Below are 20,399 nucleotides of genomic sequence, written 5' to 3'. Positions count from 1 at the left end.
TCGGTATTACGGGTCTATAATCCGTCATAGGGCTGTTAGGAGTTCAGTTATACGACCTCTCACTTTCAGCTCCTCAACCCAACTGCCAATCTTTTTCTCAGACCAGAATAGATCAAGGGGAGTCTCTGGAGCTCCCCCTTCTGGCCGGAGATGGTAGTGCAGTCTTGCTATTTTAATATTTGTATTTTGTGTCAATAACTATTTTTGTGGCAAATACCCCTAGGGGCGCCACACTAGGAAGAGTGCTTTATCCTCTGGCGTACAAGGGAAGATGGACGCAGAACCGCATGAACATGAAGGGAAGGAAATAGATCCCAGGTGCACTATTGGACTGGACAGGAAATCCATGGGGCTGACCGAGCCAGTAAATGTAAGGATAGTCCGGCAGGAATGGAGAGTAAAGCTGAAGAAGCACTATATTAAGGAAACAAGGACTAAGATGTGTTGTGCCCAATTCTGCGTGTTGCAATATGATGAACTTGAACTGTCCAGTAAATTTATTCTTGTTAAAATGAACTGCGTGTCCCCTAAGTTATGGGTGGCGTCTCCTGGAGATGGAGGCCTGGAGAAAGCAAAGACCTGTGGCCTACAAGTAAGTGTTATGCACCCTAAACCTGGTAGCACATTGGGATTGGGCCACTGTTTTTCTGCAAAGTGCCAGGGTATTCTGGAGTGGCAGCAACTCATATACGTCTACCGCCTTCAGTCAATTTGCAAGGGCAATGAACCTATCCATGCTGCACTCTCAGGTTTCACTAGGAGCTCCAGCCTTCTGGACATCCCCCTCCAGCATATGGGAGTCTTTGAGCAATTGTTCGATGAATAACACCAGCGCTATATAGAGGTCATTATGGATACAGACTCCAGAATGATACAATATGTAACATTTATGCTGGCATCCCTGTATGGCTCTCCTCCTTCCTTCTAGCAAGGATTCCAACATACCACCCCAGGTTAGTGTTAGTGCATGCGCGCCCACACCTGTTCTTAAAGAGGCAGTGTACACCTGCATAGATGCCTCCAGCCAATAGGTTGGAGGCATCTAAGTATAAATTGCACCTTCCCCATTAGGGTGGTGCCTGAGCAATGTGGTTCATTAGTGTGTTAGTGTGCAACTAATGAGTTGCCAGGTTCCTGTCCTTTTACCAGGGCCCAAACCTGAAACCCAGGTCCTTATGTGGCCAGGGTCCGAACTTGAGCCTTGGTCCTTATGCGGCCAGTTCCTGAACTTTCTCCCCTGGTTTGTTTGTGGCCAGCACTTTAACTCAAACCCCTAGTCCTTGGCCTGGGCCAGCTCCCCTGGTACATGTGTGGCCAATGCCTGAACCCAAACCCCAGGTCTTCATGTGACAGGGCTTGAATCTGCTCCCCTAGTCCATGTGTGGCCAGAGTTTGAACTTGAATCCCTGGTCCTTTTGTGCAGATACCTGAACCCTGAAGCCGCATTGGCAGTATGTGAATATGAGACCACTTCGATAGTATCTGAAACTTTAGTGCAAGAACCTGTTGGAGCCTGTTCCAGGACCTGAATCTAGCCCTGTCTGTAACTCTGTGTCAGTATCCATTCTGTGTGTAGGTCCACGAACTACTTGTGCCACCTGTGGGCATGACACAGTGATATATTACTGCAGCGCCCCAGAGTCCTGGTTGCTGCAGTAATGTTATTCTTCCACCAGGAGGAGTGATATTACGTCTGATGGCACTAAAGGAGTTCATCTTTCCAGGTATCACGGCATCACAACACACTTCACACTCCAGACCACCAGGGGGAGCCATGCTCCTATCTAGTAGGGCACTCCTCACAGAAGGGTAAAACTAGTGGTTTGGATAGAAAGTTAGAGAGAAGCTGACTGGGCTTTGCCCAGGCAACACCTGTCAGGCAGACAGGGGGAGAGGAGGAACATCTGAGCTGCAGACAGAGGGTCCCTGTCAGGGGTGGGACCCTGGCAGAGGCCTAGCACGAGATAGAAAGCTACGGAGCTGCGCCTGCCCCACGTGCGGCAGTATCCTAACAAAGGACACGAAGAGAAGTGTATTGTAGAGAGTGAGAAACAATGTCACAGCACAAGGAGAAATCACCGGGAGGAGTTCTGCCCCGAGACAGGCAGCCTCCTTCTGAGGCGCGTAGTCGGTGGCCGGAACACCGAGGGAGTAATTGACTCTACGCATTTCTTCAGAGACTGGCAGGACAGTCAATTCCAAGTTGGCTGCCCGACCTTAATACCTAAGAAGACTCGGTGGCAAATTGTGGGGGTCGGGGCATCTCTAGGGTCCCTATAAACAAGCCTCAGGCCATCCCAGTCAAACGGGTTTGTCCTATCCATACCATCTGGGGGACAGAGAGGAAGACATAACATCTAGAAGATCTACAAAAGTTGTGAGGACTATCCCGTGGTGCTCAGCAGGGAAGTACTACAACACACAGGCGCTAGTAGGAAGGCTACTGATTTCCACCTGGTTAAGAGAACTCTGGATTTGCCTTCGGACCGGCCAGACTCTGCCTGCCCTGTGAACGATACTCTGGACTGTGGACGCTGAAGTCTTCAGTAAAAGATAAAGAGACTGCAACCTTTGTGTCCTCGTTATTCATTGCGCCTTACATTGTCCACCATCACCACCTACACATCTGGGAAGCCCTGGGGACATACCTCACCTGTGGGAAGGTATACCATCTAGCTGCCATTCCATCACCCCAGCGGACCCCTAAGCAGCGTCGGTCACCCTGACCGAACACCACAGGTTGCGTCACGAACACCAGACAAACTACACCTTTAATTGGACGCCCCTCAAAGGGCCACGGACCAGGTCGGGCCACCGTGACATCCCCAGAACTGAGAGGGACCTGGTACCGAGTACCCCATTGCCCTGACGTGTGGGGGCGCTCCATTACTTTGGCCCACATTGCAGTTCCATTATATTTTCTTGGGTTTATAGCTTTTTTAAAGGAAAAACAAGATCTGAATAATAGGACTGAACAGGGATACCAAGCTAGGTAGACTTTCCTGATTATGCAGTCATGTCATTTTATGATGGTGTTTTTGGGTCCATTTTCTAGGCTGGACATTATCTATGCTTGGAATTAAGCTTTAAATAATTTCCGATGACATCTGTTCATCCAGAACATTTAGTAGATGCAGATCATGCTGAATTATAACAGCTATTTGCATAATGAATCTTCGCTTACCGTTTATGAGGTCACCTTACCTGTGACTGATTTCCTATTATATGAATCACCCCTTCCTTAAAGGGAGTGATATGGAAAACTGTTCTCTATTAAGGAATTTCTCTATCTCCTAATGTAGGCCAGGGTCACCTACAAAGTTACACAACTTATTTTATTAGGGCGAGATCCTGGGATCTGAAATGATTTTCAGCTGCAAAATTCCTTAACCAGTTAAATGATTGTTCCAAATTGGGCAAGTTATCTCCTACCCAAGATAAAGCCAGTCTGACCACTGGGACCTCTAACAATTATGACAACTTGCCTAGTTAGTAATAACCTATTAATACCTTATACTGACCCACTTTATCTCTTCTCTGCATCTTATTACTGTCTTGTCTTCATACAGTATTTTTCCTTTTGCTACAACAGTGCTTTAAATCCAAGTAGCGCCAACATGGAACAGCAGAGTGCGCCAATGTAGACAAATTCTGATACCAGTAAGCAGGAATCCAGCACTTGATGTAATGATACATAAAGATGATGGGGGTGGTTGTGCATTAACAATACACTATCTATATTATTATTCATATACAGTTTTTGTTTCGTATGACAAGGAATTCTCTGGGCTTAACTGAGGCCCAGTGGGCTAGGAAGATGACTAATACTGCCACACCATATTATTAACAGTGCACCAGTCTCTCTCCTCGGGAAAAGAAAAACCGGTTCATCAACATCTGCTATTAAGAAACACAATGTCAGGCCAAATCTTATTTTTTGACACTTTTCTGAACCTGTGCCCATTTTACGACAAAAGCTTCATGATTTCCAATGTTTTTATAACTGAAAATCTTCCTTGCCCTGTTTGGTGTAGTCTCTCCTGATGTTAAACTACCACTCCCACCATACCCAGACAGTCACCTGACAGCTTGTCACTGACAGGGAATGCTGGAAGTTGTAGTTTAAGCACAGCTGGAGAGCAGAAGGTTGCTAATCAGATGAAGCTTCCTTTGTCCAGTGCGATCAATTAGCAGAATAGGCGATAACTTACTGATCAGTGTGATCCGCTCTAATCTGTAAGACGGAGAATTTTTACTTCCGACGAGGACATTTTATCCCTGTTAGAAAATGGGGCAGAAGGTCAGCTGCCCGACCACCGCAACATTTATTCTCTAGGGGGTTGCCAAAAAAAGTCCCATGTGGAATGAATGGAGCTGCTGATAATCATACACACTGTTGCTCCATTCTAACAGTTCTGATAAACGTTACAGGTCCCAGTGGTTGGAGTCCCACCAATCAACAAGTTATCACTGAACAATCCCTTTAAATCATACAACAACAGCGTATGAGCCAGTCATAGACATATAAACTGGAAATAAATGGGGTCATGCTATTATAAAATCATTAAAGGGGTGGTTCAGGCTTAGGCTACAAGTCTGTAGTCATTCTAGGTGACTGCAGACTTGTGAATCGTCACAGCGTGCACATCTATAAGATTCTCCAGTGTCACTACCAGGGGTAGGCAGTAATGTGACCACAAGTAAACAATTTGCATACTTTCGGCCACATTCCGACTAGTTGTGTCCATCCTCACTTAATTTGCTTATATTGAGGAAGACCACAAACATTTAGTTGGCATGTGACCACATGTCTGCAAATTGCATACTTGCTACGATGCACCCACTCCCTACACAAGCACCGGAGAATCCTGATAGCATTCATACTGTGCTATGTGAGGATTCACAAGTCTGCAGTCCCATAGAATAACCATAGATTAGTACCCCAAGCCTGGACCCCCCCTTTAGTGATGTTATCACTTTATGAAATAGGAAAACTCCTTTAACAGAAAACAGACTTACCCCATATTGCCATGAATATAGCAAAGAACACTGTGCCTCCATTATCGAACAAGTGAGTGACCTGAGAATAGAAATGCACAACTGTCACTAGCACAATAATTCCCAGCATCCGCAGTGGCCACATATATTTCTGTACTGAAAGTGTGACAGAAAATCTTAAATATGTCATTTCATTTCCCGATGGTGACTTGTAAGTACAGTACGTTCTCTGCTGCACAGATTTCTACTTTATAATAATACACAGTTTGTCCCAGCCAGATCTGAAAGAAATTATAAGGTGTAATTTGGTCTAAAAGTTTAATAACAGCATTTCACAAAAGTAAATTCTATAGAACGGATATTCCAAAATAATTAGTTCTGTACCCAAGCACTTTATGCATAAAGTTACATGTTGTCACCAATAATATTCCATCTGTCTGCTTGCACTTAATTAAAGGTGTGGTCCGAATGTAACATTTTTTAAATCCTAAATGTCTGTGTCTATTGTAGTAGTCTAATTGCTTTTCTAATTTAATTCAATTAAATAGTCCCTATGGTTCCCTCTCTACTTTATCCATCTGCTTCATTTTACTTGCTTTCTGTTTGATGATGCTTCATATGAGGACCCACAGATGTCATCAGGACTCATCTTTTCAATGCACAGTGACAGTGCACTCCTTCACCAGCTCTGATAAGAATTGATGAGCTGAAAAGAGAGAGGACTGTCATTGCGAATTATGAGTAGAAAACCCCATGAACAGAGACCAGCTTGACCCCTGCTAGTGACATCACTTGCGGGGACAGGACTGGTCTTTGCATTTCACGCTCGCCAGGGAATCGTATTGCAATGCACATTGACAGTGTACGCTCTTGCTGACTCGTCACTTGTTATAATAGCCAGCGAGGAAGCGTAGTGTCACTATGCATTAAAAAGAATATTGTCTAGAGGCAAGGGAGCTCGTACTGAGCATACGTCAGAATTGACAACCAACGCATGCTCACTGGAACAGTGACTAGCCTAGCCCCTGAAACTGACATCACTGGCTACACTTCATTTCAGGGTGGGTACAGATCCTGCGGCAGTGACTGCAGCCTCCGCTGCCTGATGACGTCTCTTTTCAGTATCCCAAGGAGGTAAGTTAAACAATATATAAACTTAGCAGTCAGAGTAGTGAGGAAATGGTAGGGAATTATTAATTAAGGTGTATTAAAAAGAGATTACATTATGATATTAAATAGACAGACATTTAGGATTAAAACACATGTTAGTTTTGGACCACACCTTTAAAGATTGATTTGGAAGCCATGGATAGACTCTGTTTTCTGCATGTGTTAATTCTTAGTTCTGTCTGCTTCTAGAAAATCTACAGCATTCTATGACTCAACCTTTTCAGAATAACGAATGGCAAATCTACTTGTTTGATGTTCATGCATAACTAAGCAGAAGGAAGTCCGGCACATCCATCCATTGGTAATATTTAAAAAATGAGTCTGCCAGCTGGTGATGGCACCCACTGTTCACCATCATATGCAGCGGATTGCATCATTAGCAGCATTGGTGAGCTTCTCCTTCCCGCTTTCTTCTATGCAGGACCATTAGTGAAGTGTGATGCATCACTGCAAAACTAGAAGATCTGACAACTACTGATTGAGCTGCTATGAAATCTTTGCACGTTTGTAAAGTTTCAAAAACGCAAGAATTACAGTATTTAGGATTTTTTTATGGCACTTGATGGTTACTGATTAGGCGCTAGATTTTATAATATCTTGGCGGTTCATTAGTGTATCAATATAGAGGTTACTAGCATAGGGCCAGGCCTAAAAGCTTGAGAACACACGGATTTCCCTTGTTTCCCATCTCCAAAATTTGGGAGACACGGAGAAAACAAATAGAGCAGAACACAACTTTTTCTCCTTTGTTAACCAGATTCCTGTGGAAACTTTTTGATTTCCATCTATATGTAAATTATCTGTAAGATATGTAAACTGGAGACCGGCTATAGGATTACTGAGCTTCTGGAGCAATGAAACGGCTGAAAAGAGGCGTCCTCAATATCTGTGATCTGCTTTTCTGTGATCAAACCGCAGCTTGATACTAGCAGAGTATAATGGTAACCCAATACCATTAATCATGAATCCAGTGCCCGTCTGCCTTGCACAGATTGGTACACATCACACGCTCCTATTCTAAAACCACAACCTGCAATATGGAATTCAGTAGATTATCTGCCTTCATGAATAGGGCTGAGTTTCCACTAATTGCAACTAATAGTTCAAAGTTACTTTATCTGACAGATAAGGAATCTGTCACATCAAAGAGAGCCAGCTTTCCTTCTGGTAATGTGCTTCTGTAGATAAATGATATAGTCTGTTATGTTTCCTTACCCCATGAACACTCAGCTGAGAAAAATTTGCTTGTACATAGTAGAGCTGTTTCCAGAATTATTGTTCAGGTGATCTAAGGTGTTTGTCCATTGCACTCCCTAAGTTTGAAAGTAGCAAGCAGGGATATAACTGTAGGGGGAGCAGATGTTGCTGGTTAGTTTGCTCTTCAAAGTCTGGAGGCCAATAGGTTCCATTACTAAATATGAGGAGAACATGATTCATAGCAGATGTAAGACAACTCTAACTCCTGCTTAGAAGCTTTTGGGATTTAGTTGGCATCCGTGAGTACAAACAAAAATACACAAGTCATTTCCAACAGTCTCCTAAAAAATTCTGGTGTGTCTAAATATTTATACCCTTCATCAATGCCCCTATGACAGGAAACTGAATGCAGCCAAGAGGATTAAAGTTAGTTTCCTCCCTGCAGTGGGACTACCTTTAAGGCAATTTCCCCCACTTTACTACATAAGCTACAATACAACTGTCTGTGGTTAACAAATTGCATTTGAAAAACAATTATCAATTTTTTGTAGACAGGCTCTCAATTTTATTGGGCCCCGGGATACAATCTTTATATTGTAAGTGTAAATTATCCACTAATAATGGATATGGCCAACCATCAAAATCAAATCCAAGCATGAGACCTCTTTCAGACATCCATTTTTCGCGTTTGAGTGATATCCATGTGATATCTATAGCGCTCATACCTATGATAGTCAGTGGGACCATTCACATGTCCTTCGTTTTTTGTGGATCGACCAGTACTCGCCAAATCATGGAGACATGTCTAATTTTGATCTGAGGGTTGGATCAAAATTGGCAATGCAAATCTAAGGGTCCAATTTTCACATACTGTCATATAGGAGAAGGTGGAGAATTTTTTTCTATATACAGTATGAACAACAAAAATGGATGATACTAGGACCAAACTTTGATAATACTCTGATCAAACTGATCAAAGCCTGATCAAAATAATCGCTCTGTTTTTCTTGAAAATGAGAGAAAAAATGGACGTTTGCATGAGGCTTTAATGAAATGTGCAAGTGATCATCAAATAAGGTTACCTTTGCATATATGCAGCTCTCATTCAGCCTCTGGAGTGTGCAGTTCTTCTCACACATCGGACACATGATAGTTTCATTTGCTTCACAAATCTCTATACTATAGTGAGAAAGGAAGATTAAAAATATAAATAATTACTTAGATAACACTATATATCCATGACTATGGAAATGGGAAAACCCTTAAGAAAAGCTATCTCATTGTCACCAAATCAGTATACATGTGCATTTCACCCACAGTAACCCATGCATGTCTGTACACTTTTATACCAATGTGCTTAGCAACTTAACATGGCTGCAATCACCAACCTATGACCTAGATACTTCTGCACTGTGATCTTCATTATAAACGGAAACCACGACTCAGTGTCAGATCCTTTGCCCCCATGCACCTCTGGGTTTTGGTGCAATGTTTTTATGGGAAAAAATAGTGCTGCATGCAATGTAATTCTTGCCATCTATAACATCAAAACCCTCCTACTGAGACTCGAGAAGGAGGTCGCGATGCAGTTGTGAACCTAGCCTTAGTCAGTACACTTTGGTTCCTCTTTGGTGAAGGTGTACGTATAGATCAAGCAAAGGTTACCTTGACTCAGCTAATACAGAGCTGGGATATCGCAGCACAAAAAAGTCTAATTTTGACCCTACCTTGACATTGTTAAAAGGGTTGTGCAGTGTTAAGTTATCTTAATCCTACTAAAGCAGATTTCACAATATCTGTAAAACACAGAAAGATACTAAGATCAGAACTGCAAGGTCTCCCTGTGTGGAATTTATTTATACTATTTTGAGGTAGATTTGTTTTTGTTTTTTGATTGCCTGTTATTGCATTTTATTGCAATGTTATAGCAACCAAAAAAATGTAATTCTAGGGATTTTATTTTTTTTTGCTACTCCATTTACCAATCGGATTTATTTATTTGATATTTGCCGATGGGCAGCTCTTATGACGCGCTTCCTGGTTACGCGAGTTAAATGCGTAATCAACATTCATGTGCTGTGAAAGATGTGGACTTAGCACCGGAGCCTGCATTAAATGCAGGGAGACAACCTTAAATGTGCCTATACGTCTAAGGCTATAAAGGGGTTACATTTGAAATCAGACTCCTCCCTGATGATCTGGCATGATGGATAAATATCTGTCGGTAATTCTCAGCATTGAGGACACCATTATTTCTGACCAAATTCCCAACTCCACTTGCTGAAATGCTGCCACAAACTTCCAATGAACCTCCATGTTCCACTGTTGCTGTAGAGACTCCTTGCGCTACTCATCCGTAAACCAACTGCTTTATGTTGTAGTCAAATATTTCACATTTTGACTCATCAGTACAGAGCATGTGCTGACATTTTTCTGCACCTCACTTCATATGGTTTTAAGCATAGTTGAGTCTCTTGGCCTTGTTTTCATGTTAAATGTGTGGGTTTTTTTTTTTACCACAATTCATTCATGAAGACCACTTCTGACCAGATTTTTCTGATGGATGTACCTGGGTCCCATTGGTTGCTGCTTGTTCTGAGCTGATAGCACTGCTCCATATCTTCAGATTTTGAAGGTAAGTAAGCATGACGTGTCTTACATCTGATACATTAAGTTTCCATGGCTGGACCCTGCATCTCTGGTCTTCAATGTTACCCATTTCTTAGTGTCCTCAGTGCCTCAATGCTGAGAAATATGGGCAGATTATCTATCATCCAATACATTTGGGAGACATCTGATTGACTTCAATTTTATTCTGCAGCTGTACAAAGACCACAAACATACTGTACATCCAATGCCTGTAAGAACTATCTTTAGAGTAAAGAAGAAGGAGTCCTGGAAATGATGATATGGCATCCACAGAGCCCTGATCTCAACATCGAGTCAGTGAAGGATTACATAAAGAAACACAAGAATTAGTGCAACTCTACATCCACTGAAGATCTGTGGTTAGTTCTTTATCATGTTTTTTGACAACTCCCTTGCCGAGTTCAGAATCTGAGTGCAAATGTACCTAGAAGAATTGATGATGTTTTGAAAGCAAAGACTGCTCACAACAAATATTAATTTGATTTAGATTTCACTGTTGCTCACTTATTTTGAATTTTGGTAATTGATAAAACTAATTTATTGACACTTCCATTTTATAACGCAATATTACTTTGCAGCATTTTTTCCATAAATGCCTAAAACTTTTGCACAGCACTGTACATCTTCTGTACTCATTTCCAGTTGATATGAAATGATGCAGTTGGATTGTCTTCGATGAACGGATTGTATTCCGTAGCATGGAGTACATACTATTTACAATAAATAATAATGTTTTACCAAGAGGTCGTGCCATAACATTGGTAGTAAACACTGCCACACATCACTTCTTTTGGTAGCTCGGATTCTAAATCATCTTAACAGGTATTAGCTCTGTGACTACTGTGGCAGTTCAAGGCACAATGAATATTGAACTTTATTTCATGGATTATGGCACGCAGCAAGTGACTGAACCAGAGGCAGAAATCCCTGGCAGGCCTCACCTTACTTGGCTGGAGTCCATGGTAAATAATCCATAGAGAAAGACAAACAATCCAACAAGAGCTGCAGGAATAAGCATCCCCGTATACCAGCCCAACCATGCAAAGTACAAGCCGATCTTCTCTCCAAAGTACCTCCTGCAAAATCAGGAAAACAAGTTATCATGAATAATTTTACTGTACATATTATGTAATATTTGAGACCCCTCAGTGGTTGATACCTTATAGCACGTTCAATGTCAGTATTCCCCGCTTTGATGTGGGCTCCGGCGATAAGCCTGCATCAAAGCTGGAAAATGTCAGCTGTTTTGAACAGCTGACATGTGCACACAATAGGCGCAGGTGGAATCGCGATCCACCCGCACCTATTAACTAGTTAAATGCCACTGTGAAACTCTGATAGCAGCATTTAACGCACGCTTCCAGCCATCGGGCCGGAAATATGCGCACCGATGACCCCAGTCACATGATCGGTGGTCGGCGCTCAAAGCAATTTAGCAATTCTGCTACATAGGGGTGATCTGAGCATCGCCTCTATGTAGCAGAGCTGATCGAGCTATGGCAGCTTCTAGCCTCCAATGGAGGCTATTGAAGCATGCCAAAAGTTAAAGAAAAATGTTTTTAAAAATATTAAAAAAAAAAAAAACATAAAAGTTCAAATCACTCCCCTTTCGCCCCATTCAAAATAAAGCAATAAAAATAAAACCAAACATGCACTTATTTGGTATTGCCGTGTTCAGAATCGCCTGATCTATCAACAACAAAAAAATTATTTACCTGATCGCTAAACGGTGTAGTGAGAAAAAAAATCAAAATGCCTGAATTGCTTTTTTAGGTCACCATGACATTACTTTAAAGTGCAATAAAGGGCGATAAAAAGAACATATCTGCACAAACATGGTATCATAGCCCTCATCCAACCCAAAATCACGAAAAATGGAGACGCTACAGGTCTTGTAAAATTGCACAATTTTTTTTAGCAAACTTTGTAATTTTTTTTCACCACTTAGATTAAAAAGAACCTAGACATGCTTGGTGTCTATGAACTCGTAATGACCTGGAGAATCATAATGGTCAGTTTTAGCATTTAGTGAACCTAGCAAAATAGCCAAACAAAAAACAAGTGTGGGACTGCACTTTTTTTGCAATTTCACCGCACTTGGATTTTGTTCCTGTTTTCAAGTACACAACATGCTAAAACCAATGGTGACGTTCAAAAGTACAACTCTTCCTGCAAAAAATAAGCCCTCACATGGCCATATTGATAGAAAAGTAAAAAAATGTATGGCTCTGGGAAGAAGGGTAGCGAAAAACGAAAGCGCAAAACCTAAAAAAGCTCCGGTCATGAAGAGGTTAATGGCTAAAAGAAGAGATGGTCACAAATTGCAAGCTTTTGAGACTACTCAGGTCTCTTTATCAGGCATAGAATAACATAAAATCTGATTTATACAAAATCGGATTTATCATATTTATACAAAACAGGGCACAGGAATAATTCAATAGGTAAGACAAGTGACAAAAAGCAAAACTATCAGTATGGGAAAGAGAGAAACGGGTGTGCAATAAATATTGGAACAGTTCATTGATAAGGAGTCTGAATGTTCTATCGTCCTGTGATTGAGGTCTGGTCCATGGCTGTGGTGCCCCCAAAAGGTCTGAAGAGTACATTCCTTAGTTGGGGGGCTAGCACAACCATGGAACGTATTTCTTACCATAATTTCAGTTAGCCATTAAAAGATATCAACCAATGAGGACTCTCAAATTTTAATATTTTTCTACCTACTGGGTAACAGGGTACAAAGATATGTATTTTTCCTGTACATATTATGTAATCATTTCCAATATACATGGTTGCATCTGGTCAAAGTATCTCAGAGCGCATACTTCTTCATCATAATGACCATAATTACTGTGTTCTTTTAGAAACTGGAAGTAAATAATGAATTAATAGAATCATTTTTAATATAAATTTTTTAGTAAGTGGGTAATGGTACACTATTCAGCACTGCATTAGCGAGAGTAAAGAACTACTGGAAAGTTATTCACTCTCAAGGACTAAGAATTGTCTTCTGTCTTCTGCATTTTTGACAATTCCAATTTGATAAAGAGCAGATCATCGAGCAGTGATCCCAACAATCAGTTGTTATCCATGAGTAAACCAGACAGTGAACATTTAGTTTCCCAGAAAACCACCAGAGGCGAAATTAAATATTACATGATGTCCTTTCATCGAGCTGAGCGTCTCTGCCTAGGTAGTCTGCACTGCTCTCAGTGATTGGCTGCAGCAGTGTGATGAACTGCAGTTGTGAGGACAGTGCTGCTTTCTGTACACACACACTGGAGCAGTTGCAGAAATTCAGTGTTGGAGCAGGAGAGGTTGAGTGTCATCAGTTTGTTGTTTCAGACAATATATAGGCATTCAGGTGCATAAAAGTTAATTGTGGAAAACCTTATTAATCATATTAACATCCATATCCATATTTATGAATGTATAGAAAGTATGATAAAAGTGTTGATTAAGTTTCTTAATTTGTCATGTTCATTATTTTTTTTTTTTTCTTGAACAGTTTGAAGACAATTTATTTTCCAATTCATGTAATTTCGGATTGGGTTCTTTTTTTGACCCGCTGATGTAGATTATTCTCAAAGCCAATTCTCCATCTATTCCAAAATGGTGTAATTGCTGTACTGTCAATTAGGTCAATAAGGTCTGTCATGACTCAACCCCTAAAGGGACTCGTTAGCACAGAATGACTGTTCAAACCAAGAACTGGCACACGGTGCACTCTTAGCATGGCCAAACGTTTAACTGCACCTTCTCAACCACTTTTTTTTAACACCTATCTCTGCCCTTCCATGGTTTTATAGTGCTAGAGGTGTCAAGCAAAATAGGTGGGCGAAGATAAAAGGAAACAAATAGGTAGGAAGGTGCACTTGAATGATTGATGCACCAATCCTAATAGACAGTGATTGGTTGCTTTAAATATAGTTGATGTCTGTAGCCCTTTAGTTAGTAGGGTATTCTCTCTTAATGTACTGTTCTTCATTTCTTCATACTTTTTTTGAATGTCCAAGTATCAACATATGTTGATGACCTTTTAATACTGCATTTAGGAATATTCTTCCTTATCCATCTTCCACCAGAGACTCACATGGATCAACTCTTTGAGAAAAGCAATCAGAAGTTGATAGAGATCAAACTTTTAAAGAGCCAAAAAAGGGGACTTCATATAAAAAATAAATTCTAGCAGAATAATTTGTTTTACAACAGGCCCATGCAGTTAGATTGTACATACACCTGTAAGGAAGAAGACCGGGCTGTGGGTGCTGACAGGGCACCGGGTCTGGAACTGCTGAGGCCACACCTCTTGTTGCAGGGGGAAGGAAATTGAGGACGGAGGGGACCCATGACCTGCAGAGAGGGGGCATGGCGAGTGAGAGGAAGTGAAGGGGTAGTTGTGCAGGAAGAGAGCTGAGTCCCCACCAGAAGGAAGAGCGAGCAGGGACCTGCTGCATGCCACGGGTAGCGTTAGTCCACACACTAGTGAGAGGAAACAAAGGCAGAGCATGCCGAGTGGGAGAGTGTTGTGTAGGACTCCCGATTGCAGAGCACGCCGAGCGGGAGAGTGTTGTGTAGGACTCCCGATTGCAGAGCACGCTGAGCGGGAGAGTGTTGTGTAGGACTCCTGATTGCAGAGCACGCTGAGCGGGTGAGTGTTGTGTAGGACTCCCGATTGCAGAGCATGTCGAGCAGGAAAGTGTTGTGCAGCACTCCCGATTGTAGAGCACGCCGAGTGGGAGATTGTGGTAAAAGACTCCTGGCTGCAGTAGCAGCATAATGGACTAGAGGCTCAGCAGGCAAAACCGGTGACTGCCCGCTGCCACCAGAAGTAGGACCGTTTGTTATGCGCTCAGCACCGGCCTCAGCCAGCAGCAAAACAGTCATTGGACTCTGAGAGAGAAACGGATGCCCGATTCACGATAAGTGAAACTGATAGACTGCTACTCTGAATAACTGTTACCCTGTTTAACCCTCAGCCCTTAAGTGCATTTCTCCTTGTTTTCTCACTGTGAGAAGTTTATTCCTGTTTAGATAAAGTGAATAATTGTTTAACCTTTGCTCTGTGCAGCTGTGTCACTGCATCCATGTACCTGTTTTACACACTGTGCAACTGTAGCAAAACATTGACAAACCTGATTAAATCCAGTGGCTGATACTTATACCACATTCCCCAGCGAGCCCACCGTTCATACAATAGGTGCCGGTGATTCTGGGCCCCATGGGTCTTGATTGGGTGTCTGCTCTTGTAACTCCCCTAAAAAATATTAAAAAGTAACTTCTCATTACACGGTTTTTACATATTCTATGTTGAACAACATTACAAGTAATTTTTCACTATTTTGGCAATAGACATAAATAATTTAGTGATCTTGTAACAACACTTGAATCCACGCTAGAGGGGTAGAAGAACAAAAATGGCACAATCAGATAACAATGAAGCCCCCGCACATTAGGAGAATGTACTAAATCCCCCAGGGAGTATAGCGTGCCATGCTCGCCTGGCCACCGCAGAATACCTGCGACGGATATCACGTAAAAAAACAGGACCTTATGTGATAATTGAAATAGTATAGTAGATGGAACACAAGGACTCACCGTAGGAGATTAGCGGCGATGTGTGGCGTGATAGGTGCTGTCCTGGACGAGAAAGGGTGGTCCGGCATGTGAAGATGGTAGTGGAACAACGGGCGTGCAGAGAGGATCAACCGCACCGCAGCGAGGCGATACGGGAGCTCGTCCAGGACAGCACCTATCACGCCATACGTCACCGCTAATCTCCTACGGTGAGTCCTTGTGTTCCATCTACTATACTATTTCAATTATCACATAAGGTCCTGTTTTTTTACGTGATATCCGTCGCAGGTATTCTGCGGTGGCCAGGCGAGCACGGCACGCTATACTCCCTGGGGGATTTAGTACATTCTCCTAATGTGAGGGGGCTTTATTGTTATCTGATTGTGCCATTTTTGTTCTTCTACCCCTCTAGCGCAGATTCAAGTGTTGTTACATTTCCTGGTTTATTTACAGTGGTGGCACCCCCCTGTTTTGTCTCCCTGCAGCTGAGGGGTTTTTCATTCTTTGCGAGGTAGCGCGGGTGTATTCCATTATACCAATTTAGTGATCTTCCTTTAAAAAAATTCTCATTTCTCATATATAAGCGGTCTTCGGTGAATACAGATTTTTACATTAATGAGATAGGAGATGACAGATGCTATGTAGAAAGGGGGAGGAGCTGTAGACGGAGCTCCTCCCTCTTCCTTTCACATAGAATCTTATCAGCACCAACTGCCGTCTTCTATCTCAGAGATGTCGCATTCTGTCTTTACTGAATACAGATTTTACCAGTAAAAATTGAGAATTTTGAAAATGAATGATCAGTCCAGGAGGAAAAAGAAGCAGATTTCTCCGATAAGATATATTATATACTGTAGTTTCTTATTTTCATGTGTATTATTGGTTTATAAAATAAAAATTAAAACCACAGTTACTTTTTAACCCCTTAACTAACGACCGTCGATATGCCTTTTAACGTTGGTAGTTAAGGGTACTTAAACCACAGCGCCGTTAATTAATGGTGTTGTGGAAAAAGTGTATAGCGTCCCCCAGAGTCAGATTTTCTCTGGGGTCTCAGCTGCCGGGGGTAGCTGAGACCCCAGAGAACATGATTTGGGTCAGTTTTTACCAACCCGCGGGTTGCGATGGCCGGTAATTAACCGTTTACCGGCAACCTAAAAAAAGTCAGAGGAGAGAGAAATAGGGTCCCCAATCCTCCACCGTACCTCCCGTTGTCTCCTTATGTCCGTGGGTCCCTCATGGGCACCACCTCCCCCATGGGCATCACCATCTTTTCCCAGAAAAAAATACGCATGCGCCTGCCGAGATCCAACCGTGTAGCGGCGGCCGCAAAAGAAAAGTCCTATGTGCCATGTAATTTCTCTCTCCTCTGATGAGATCGCACATCAGAGGAGAGAGAAATTGGGGCCCCGATCCCCCCTCATACTTACCAGTGTCTCCCGGTGCTCTTTGGCCCTCCTGCTTCCTCTGGTGGGCGCTGCCATCTTTATCAGGGAAAAACATGGCTGGCGCATGTGCAGTGCACCCGCCGAGGTCTGCCGGCCGGCACCCGGCAACGATAGGAAGATTTTTCCTATTGGTTCATTTTGGTCACTGTGATAAACCCTATCACAGTGATCAAAATGAAAAAAATAGTTAATAACCCCCCTTTATGACCCCCTTAGTTAGGGAAAAATAATAAAATAAAGAAAATGTATTTATTTCTATTCACCCATTGGGGTTAGGATTAGGGTTAGTGTTGGGGCTAAAATTAGGGTTAGGCTTAGGGTTGGGGCTAAAATTAGCGTTAGGGTTAGTGTTGGGGCTAAATTAGGGTTAGGGTTGGAGCAAAAATTAGGGTTAGGGCTAGGGTTGGGGCTAAAATTAGGGTTAAGGTTGAGGCTAAAATCAGGGTTAGGGTTAGGGAAAGGCTTCTTTTACACTTACCGTGGTTTTGCATCCGATTTTTGTGGCCCCAATAGATTTCTATGGGGCCGCAAAAATGGGCTGCAATAATTCCACGGAGTGCCGTACGCCGTATGGCCATGAGGGCCGTATTTACGGCTGTGAAAAAATATCGAGCTTGCTCAATAATTTTCACAGCTAACGGACACAGCCCCCATTGTAGTTCAGTGGGGCGCAAAAACAATGGAAGGTTGTTTTTGTGGTGCACCGTGACTTCCGGTTTTGCAGATCGCCTTTTTTTTTCTCAATACTTTTGCCATAATATTGCAAACCCCAAAAACGGCGATCTGCAAGTTTTTTCCAGTCCGTTATTGCAGCAGACCGTGAAAACTGCGGCAATATAGCCTGCAAAAAGGCCCGCAATAATGGGCCGCAAAAACGGTAAGTGTTAAAGAAGCCTTAGGTTTGGGATTAGGGTTAGGTTTGGGATTAGGGTTAGGATTAATTTTATGGGTGTTTTGGGATTAGGGTTAGTTTTGTGGTTAGGTTTATGGTTAGGGTTGGGATTAGAGTTAGGGATGTGTTGGGGTTAGGGTTATGATTAGGGTTAGGATTAGGATTGGGGTTAGGGGTATGTTGGGGTTAGAAGTCTGATTAGGATTATGGTTATGGTTGGGATTAGGGTTAGGGGTGTGTTGGGGTTAGGGTTGTGAATAGGATTATGGTTAGGGTTGGGATTAGGGTTAGGGGTGTGTTGGGGTTAGGGTTGGAGTTAGAATTGGGGGTTTCCACTGTTTAGGTACATCAGGGGGTCTCCAAACGTGACATGGCTCCACCATTGATTCCAGCCAATTTTGCGTTGAAAAAGTCAAATGGTGCTCTCTTCCTTCTGAGCTCAGCTGTGCACCCAAACATTCATAGTACAATTTCTCCTGTTACCCTTGTTAAAGTAAAAATTTGGGGGTGAAAAGGGGGTGAATATGATTTTTTAATTTTCACGACTCTACATTTTAAAATTCTGTGAAGCACTAGGGGGTTCATAGTGCTAACCACACATCTAGATAAGTTCCTTTGGGGTCTAGTTTCCAAAATGGGGTAACGTGTGGGGGGTTTCTACTGTTTAGACACATCAGGGACTCTGCAAATGCAACATAATGCCCACAGACCATTCTATCAAAGTCTGCATTCCAAAACGGCGCTCCTTCCCTTCCGAGCTCTGCTATGCACCCAAACAGTGGTCCCCCCTCACATATGCGGTATCAACGTACTCAGGACAAATTGCACAACAACCTTCATGGTCCAATTTCTCCTATTACCCTTGTGAAAGTAAAAATTTGGGGGTGAAAAGATAATTTTTGTGGATAAAATATTATTTTTATTTTCACGGCTCTACGTTATAAACGCCTGTGGAGCGCTTTGGGGTCTATTTTTGAAAATGGGGTCACTTGTGTTTTTTTTTACTGTTTAGGTACATCAGGGGATCAGCAAATGCAACATGACGCCCGCAGACCATTCCACCAAACTCTGCATTTTAAAACATCACTACTTCCCTTCCGAGCCCCGCTGTGTGCCCAAACAGTGGTCCCCCCACATATGGAGTATCGGCGAACTCAGGACAAACTGGACAACTTCTCAGGTCCAATTTCTCCTGTTAACCTTGTGAAAGTAAAAAATTGCGGGCTAAAAAAAAAAAATCATTTTTGAGGAAAAAAAAAAGGATTTTTTATTTTCACGCCTCTACTGTACGTTATAAACTTCTGTGAAGCACTTGGGGAATCAAAGTGCTCAATACACATCTAGATAAGTTCCTTAAGGGGTCTAGTTTCCAAAATGGTGTCACTTGTAGGGGGTTTCCACTGGTTAGGCACATCAGGGGCTCTCTAAATACAACACGGCGTCCGATCTCAATTCCAGCCAATTCTGCGTTGTAAAAGTCAAATGGCACTCCTTCTCTTCCAAGCTCTGCCATGCGCCCAAAGTGGTTTACCTCCACATATGGGGTATCGGTGTACTCAAAACAAATTGCACAACATCTTTGATGGTCTAATTTCTCCTGTTACCATTGTGAAAAAAAAAATTGGGGGGCAAAAAGATCATTTTTGTGGAAAAAATACGATTTTGGATTTTCATGGCTCTACATTATTAACTTCTGGGAAGCACTTTGGGGGTCAAAGTGCTCACCACACATCTAGATAAGTTCCTTAAGAGGTCTAGGTTTCCAAAATGGTGTCACTTGTGGGGGGTTTCCACTCGTTAAGCACATCAGGTGCTCTCTAAACACAACATGGCATCCGATCTCAATTCTGGCCAATTCTGTGTTGAAAAAGTCAAACGGCGCTCCTTCTCTTCCAAGTTCTGCCGTTCGCCCAAACAGTGGTTTAACCCCACATATAGGGTATCTGCGTATTCAGGAGAAATTGCATAACAAATTTTGTGGTTCATTTTCTCTTTTTACATTTGTGAAAATAAAAAAATTGGTTCTGAAGTAAAATGTTTGAAAAAAAAAAGTTAAATGTTAATTTTTTCCTTCCACATTGCTTCACTTCCTGTGAAGCACATAAAGGGTTAATAAAATCGTTGAATATGGCTTTGAGCACCTTGAGGGGTGTAGTTTTAAGAATGTTGTCTCTTTTTGGTATTTTCTGTCATGAACACCCCTCAAAGTGACTTTAAATGTGAGATGGTCCCTAAAAAAATGGTTTTGTAAATTTTGCTGTAAAAATGAGAATTCGCTGGTCAACTTTTAACCCTTATAACTTGCTAACAAAAAAATTTGTTTCCAAAATTGTGCTGATGTAAAGTTGACATGTGGGAAATGCTATTTATTAACTATTTTGGGTGACATATCTCTCTGATTTAAGGGCATAAAAAAATCAAAATTTGAAAATTGAAAAATTTTAAAAACTTTCACCATATTTCAGTTTTTT

The 20,399-nt window shown here is 42.1% G+C and overlaps 1 protein-coding gene and 1 long non-coding RNA gene across 5 annotated transcripts in view; one reads left to right on the top strand and one right to left on the bottom strand.

Annotated features, from left to right (window-relative positions):
• ANO3 (anoctamin 3) overlaps nt 1–20,399 on the bottom strand; it is a 704,489-nt gene that overhangs the window by 176,317 nt on the left and 507,773 nt on the right. For all 4 annotated transcript variants that reach the window (XM_077288029.1, XM_077288030.1, XM_077288031.1 and 1 more), the window contains 4 exons: nt 15,147–15,268; nt 10,956–11,090; nt 8,448–8,544; nt 5,020–5,080 (listed from right to left, as the gene is read on the bottom strand). In XM_077288029.1, the coding sequence (XP_077144144.1) occupies nt 5,020–5,080; nt 8,448–8,544; nt 10,956–11,090; nt 15,147–15,268 (415 nt within the window). The remainder of the gene's footprint in view (nt 1–5,019; nt 5,081–8,447; nt 8,545–10,955; nt 11,091–15,146; nt 15,269–20,399) is intronic.
• LOC143806954 (uncharacterized) overlaps nt 6,362–20,399 on the top strand; it is a 73,596-nt gene continuing 59,558 nt past the window's right edge. Inside the window, exons 1-2 of the long non-coding RNA XR_013221602.1 lie at nt 6,362–6,556; nt 10,187–10,373. This is a non-coding gene — a long non-coding RNA (uncharacterized LOC143806954). The remainder of the gene's footprint in view (nt 6,557–10,186; nt 10,374–20,399) is intronic.

Source organism: Ranitomeya variabilis, chromosome 2, assembly GCF_051348905.1.
Source record: "Ranitomeya variabilis isolate aRanVar5 chromosome 2, aRanVar5.hap1, whole genome shotgun sequence".
Classification (NCBI taxonomy): domain Eukaryota; kingdom Metazoa; phylum Chordata; class Amphibia; order Anura; family Dendrobatidae; genus Ranitomeya; species Ranitomeya variabilis.
The sequence above is the reverse complement of the archived record's forward strand: the minus strand, read 5'-3'. Positions and strand labels throughout refer to the sequence as shown.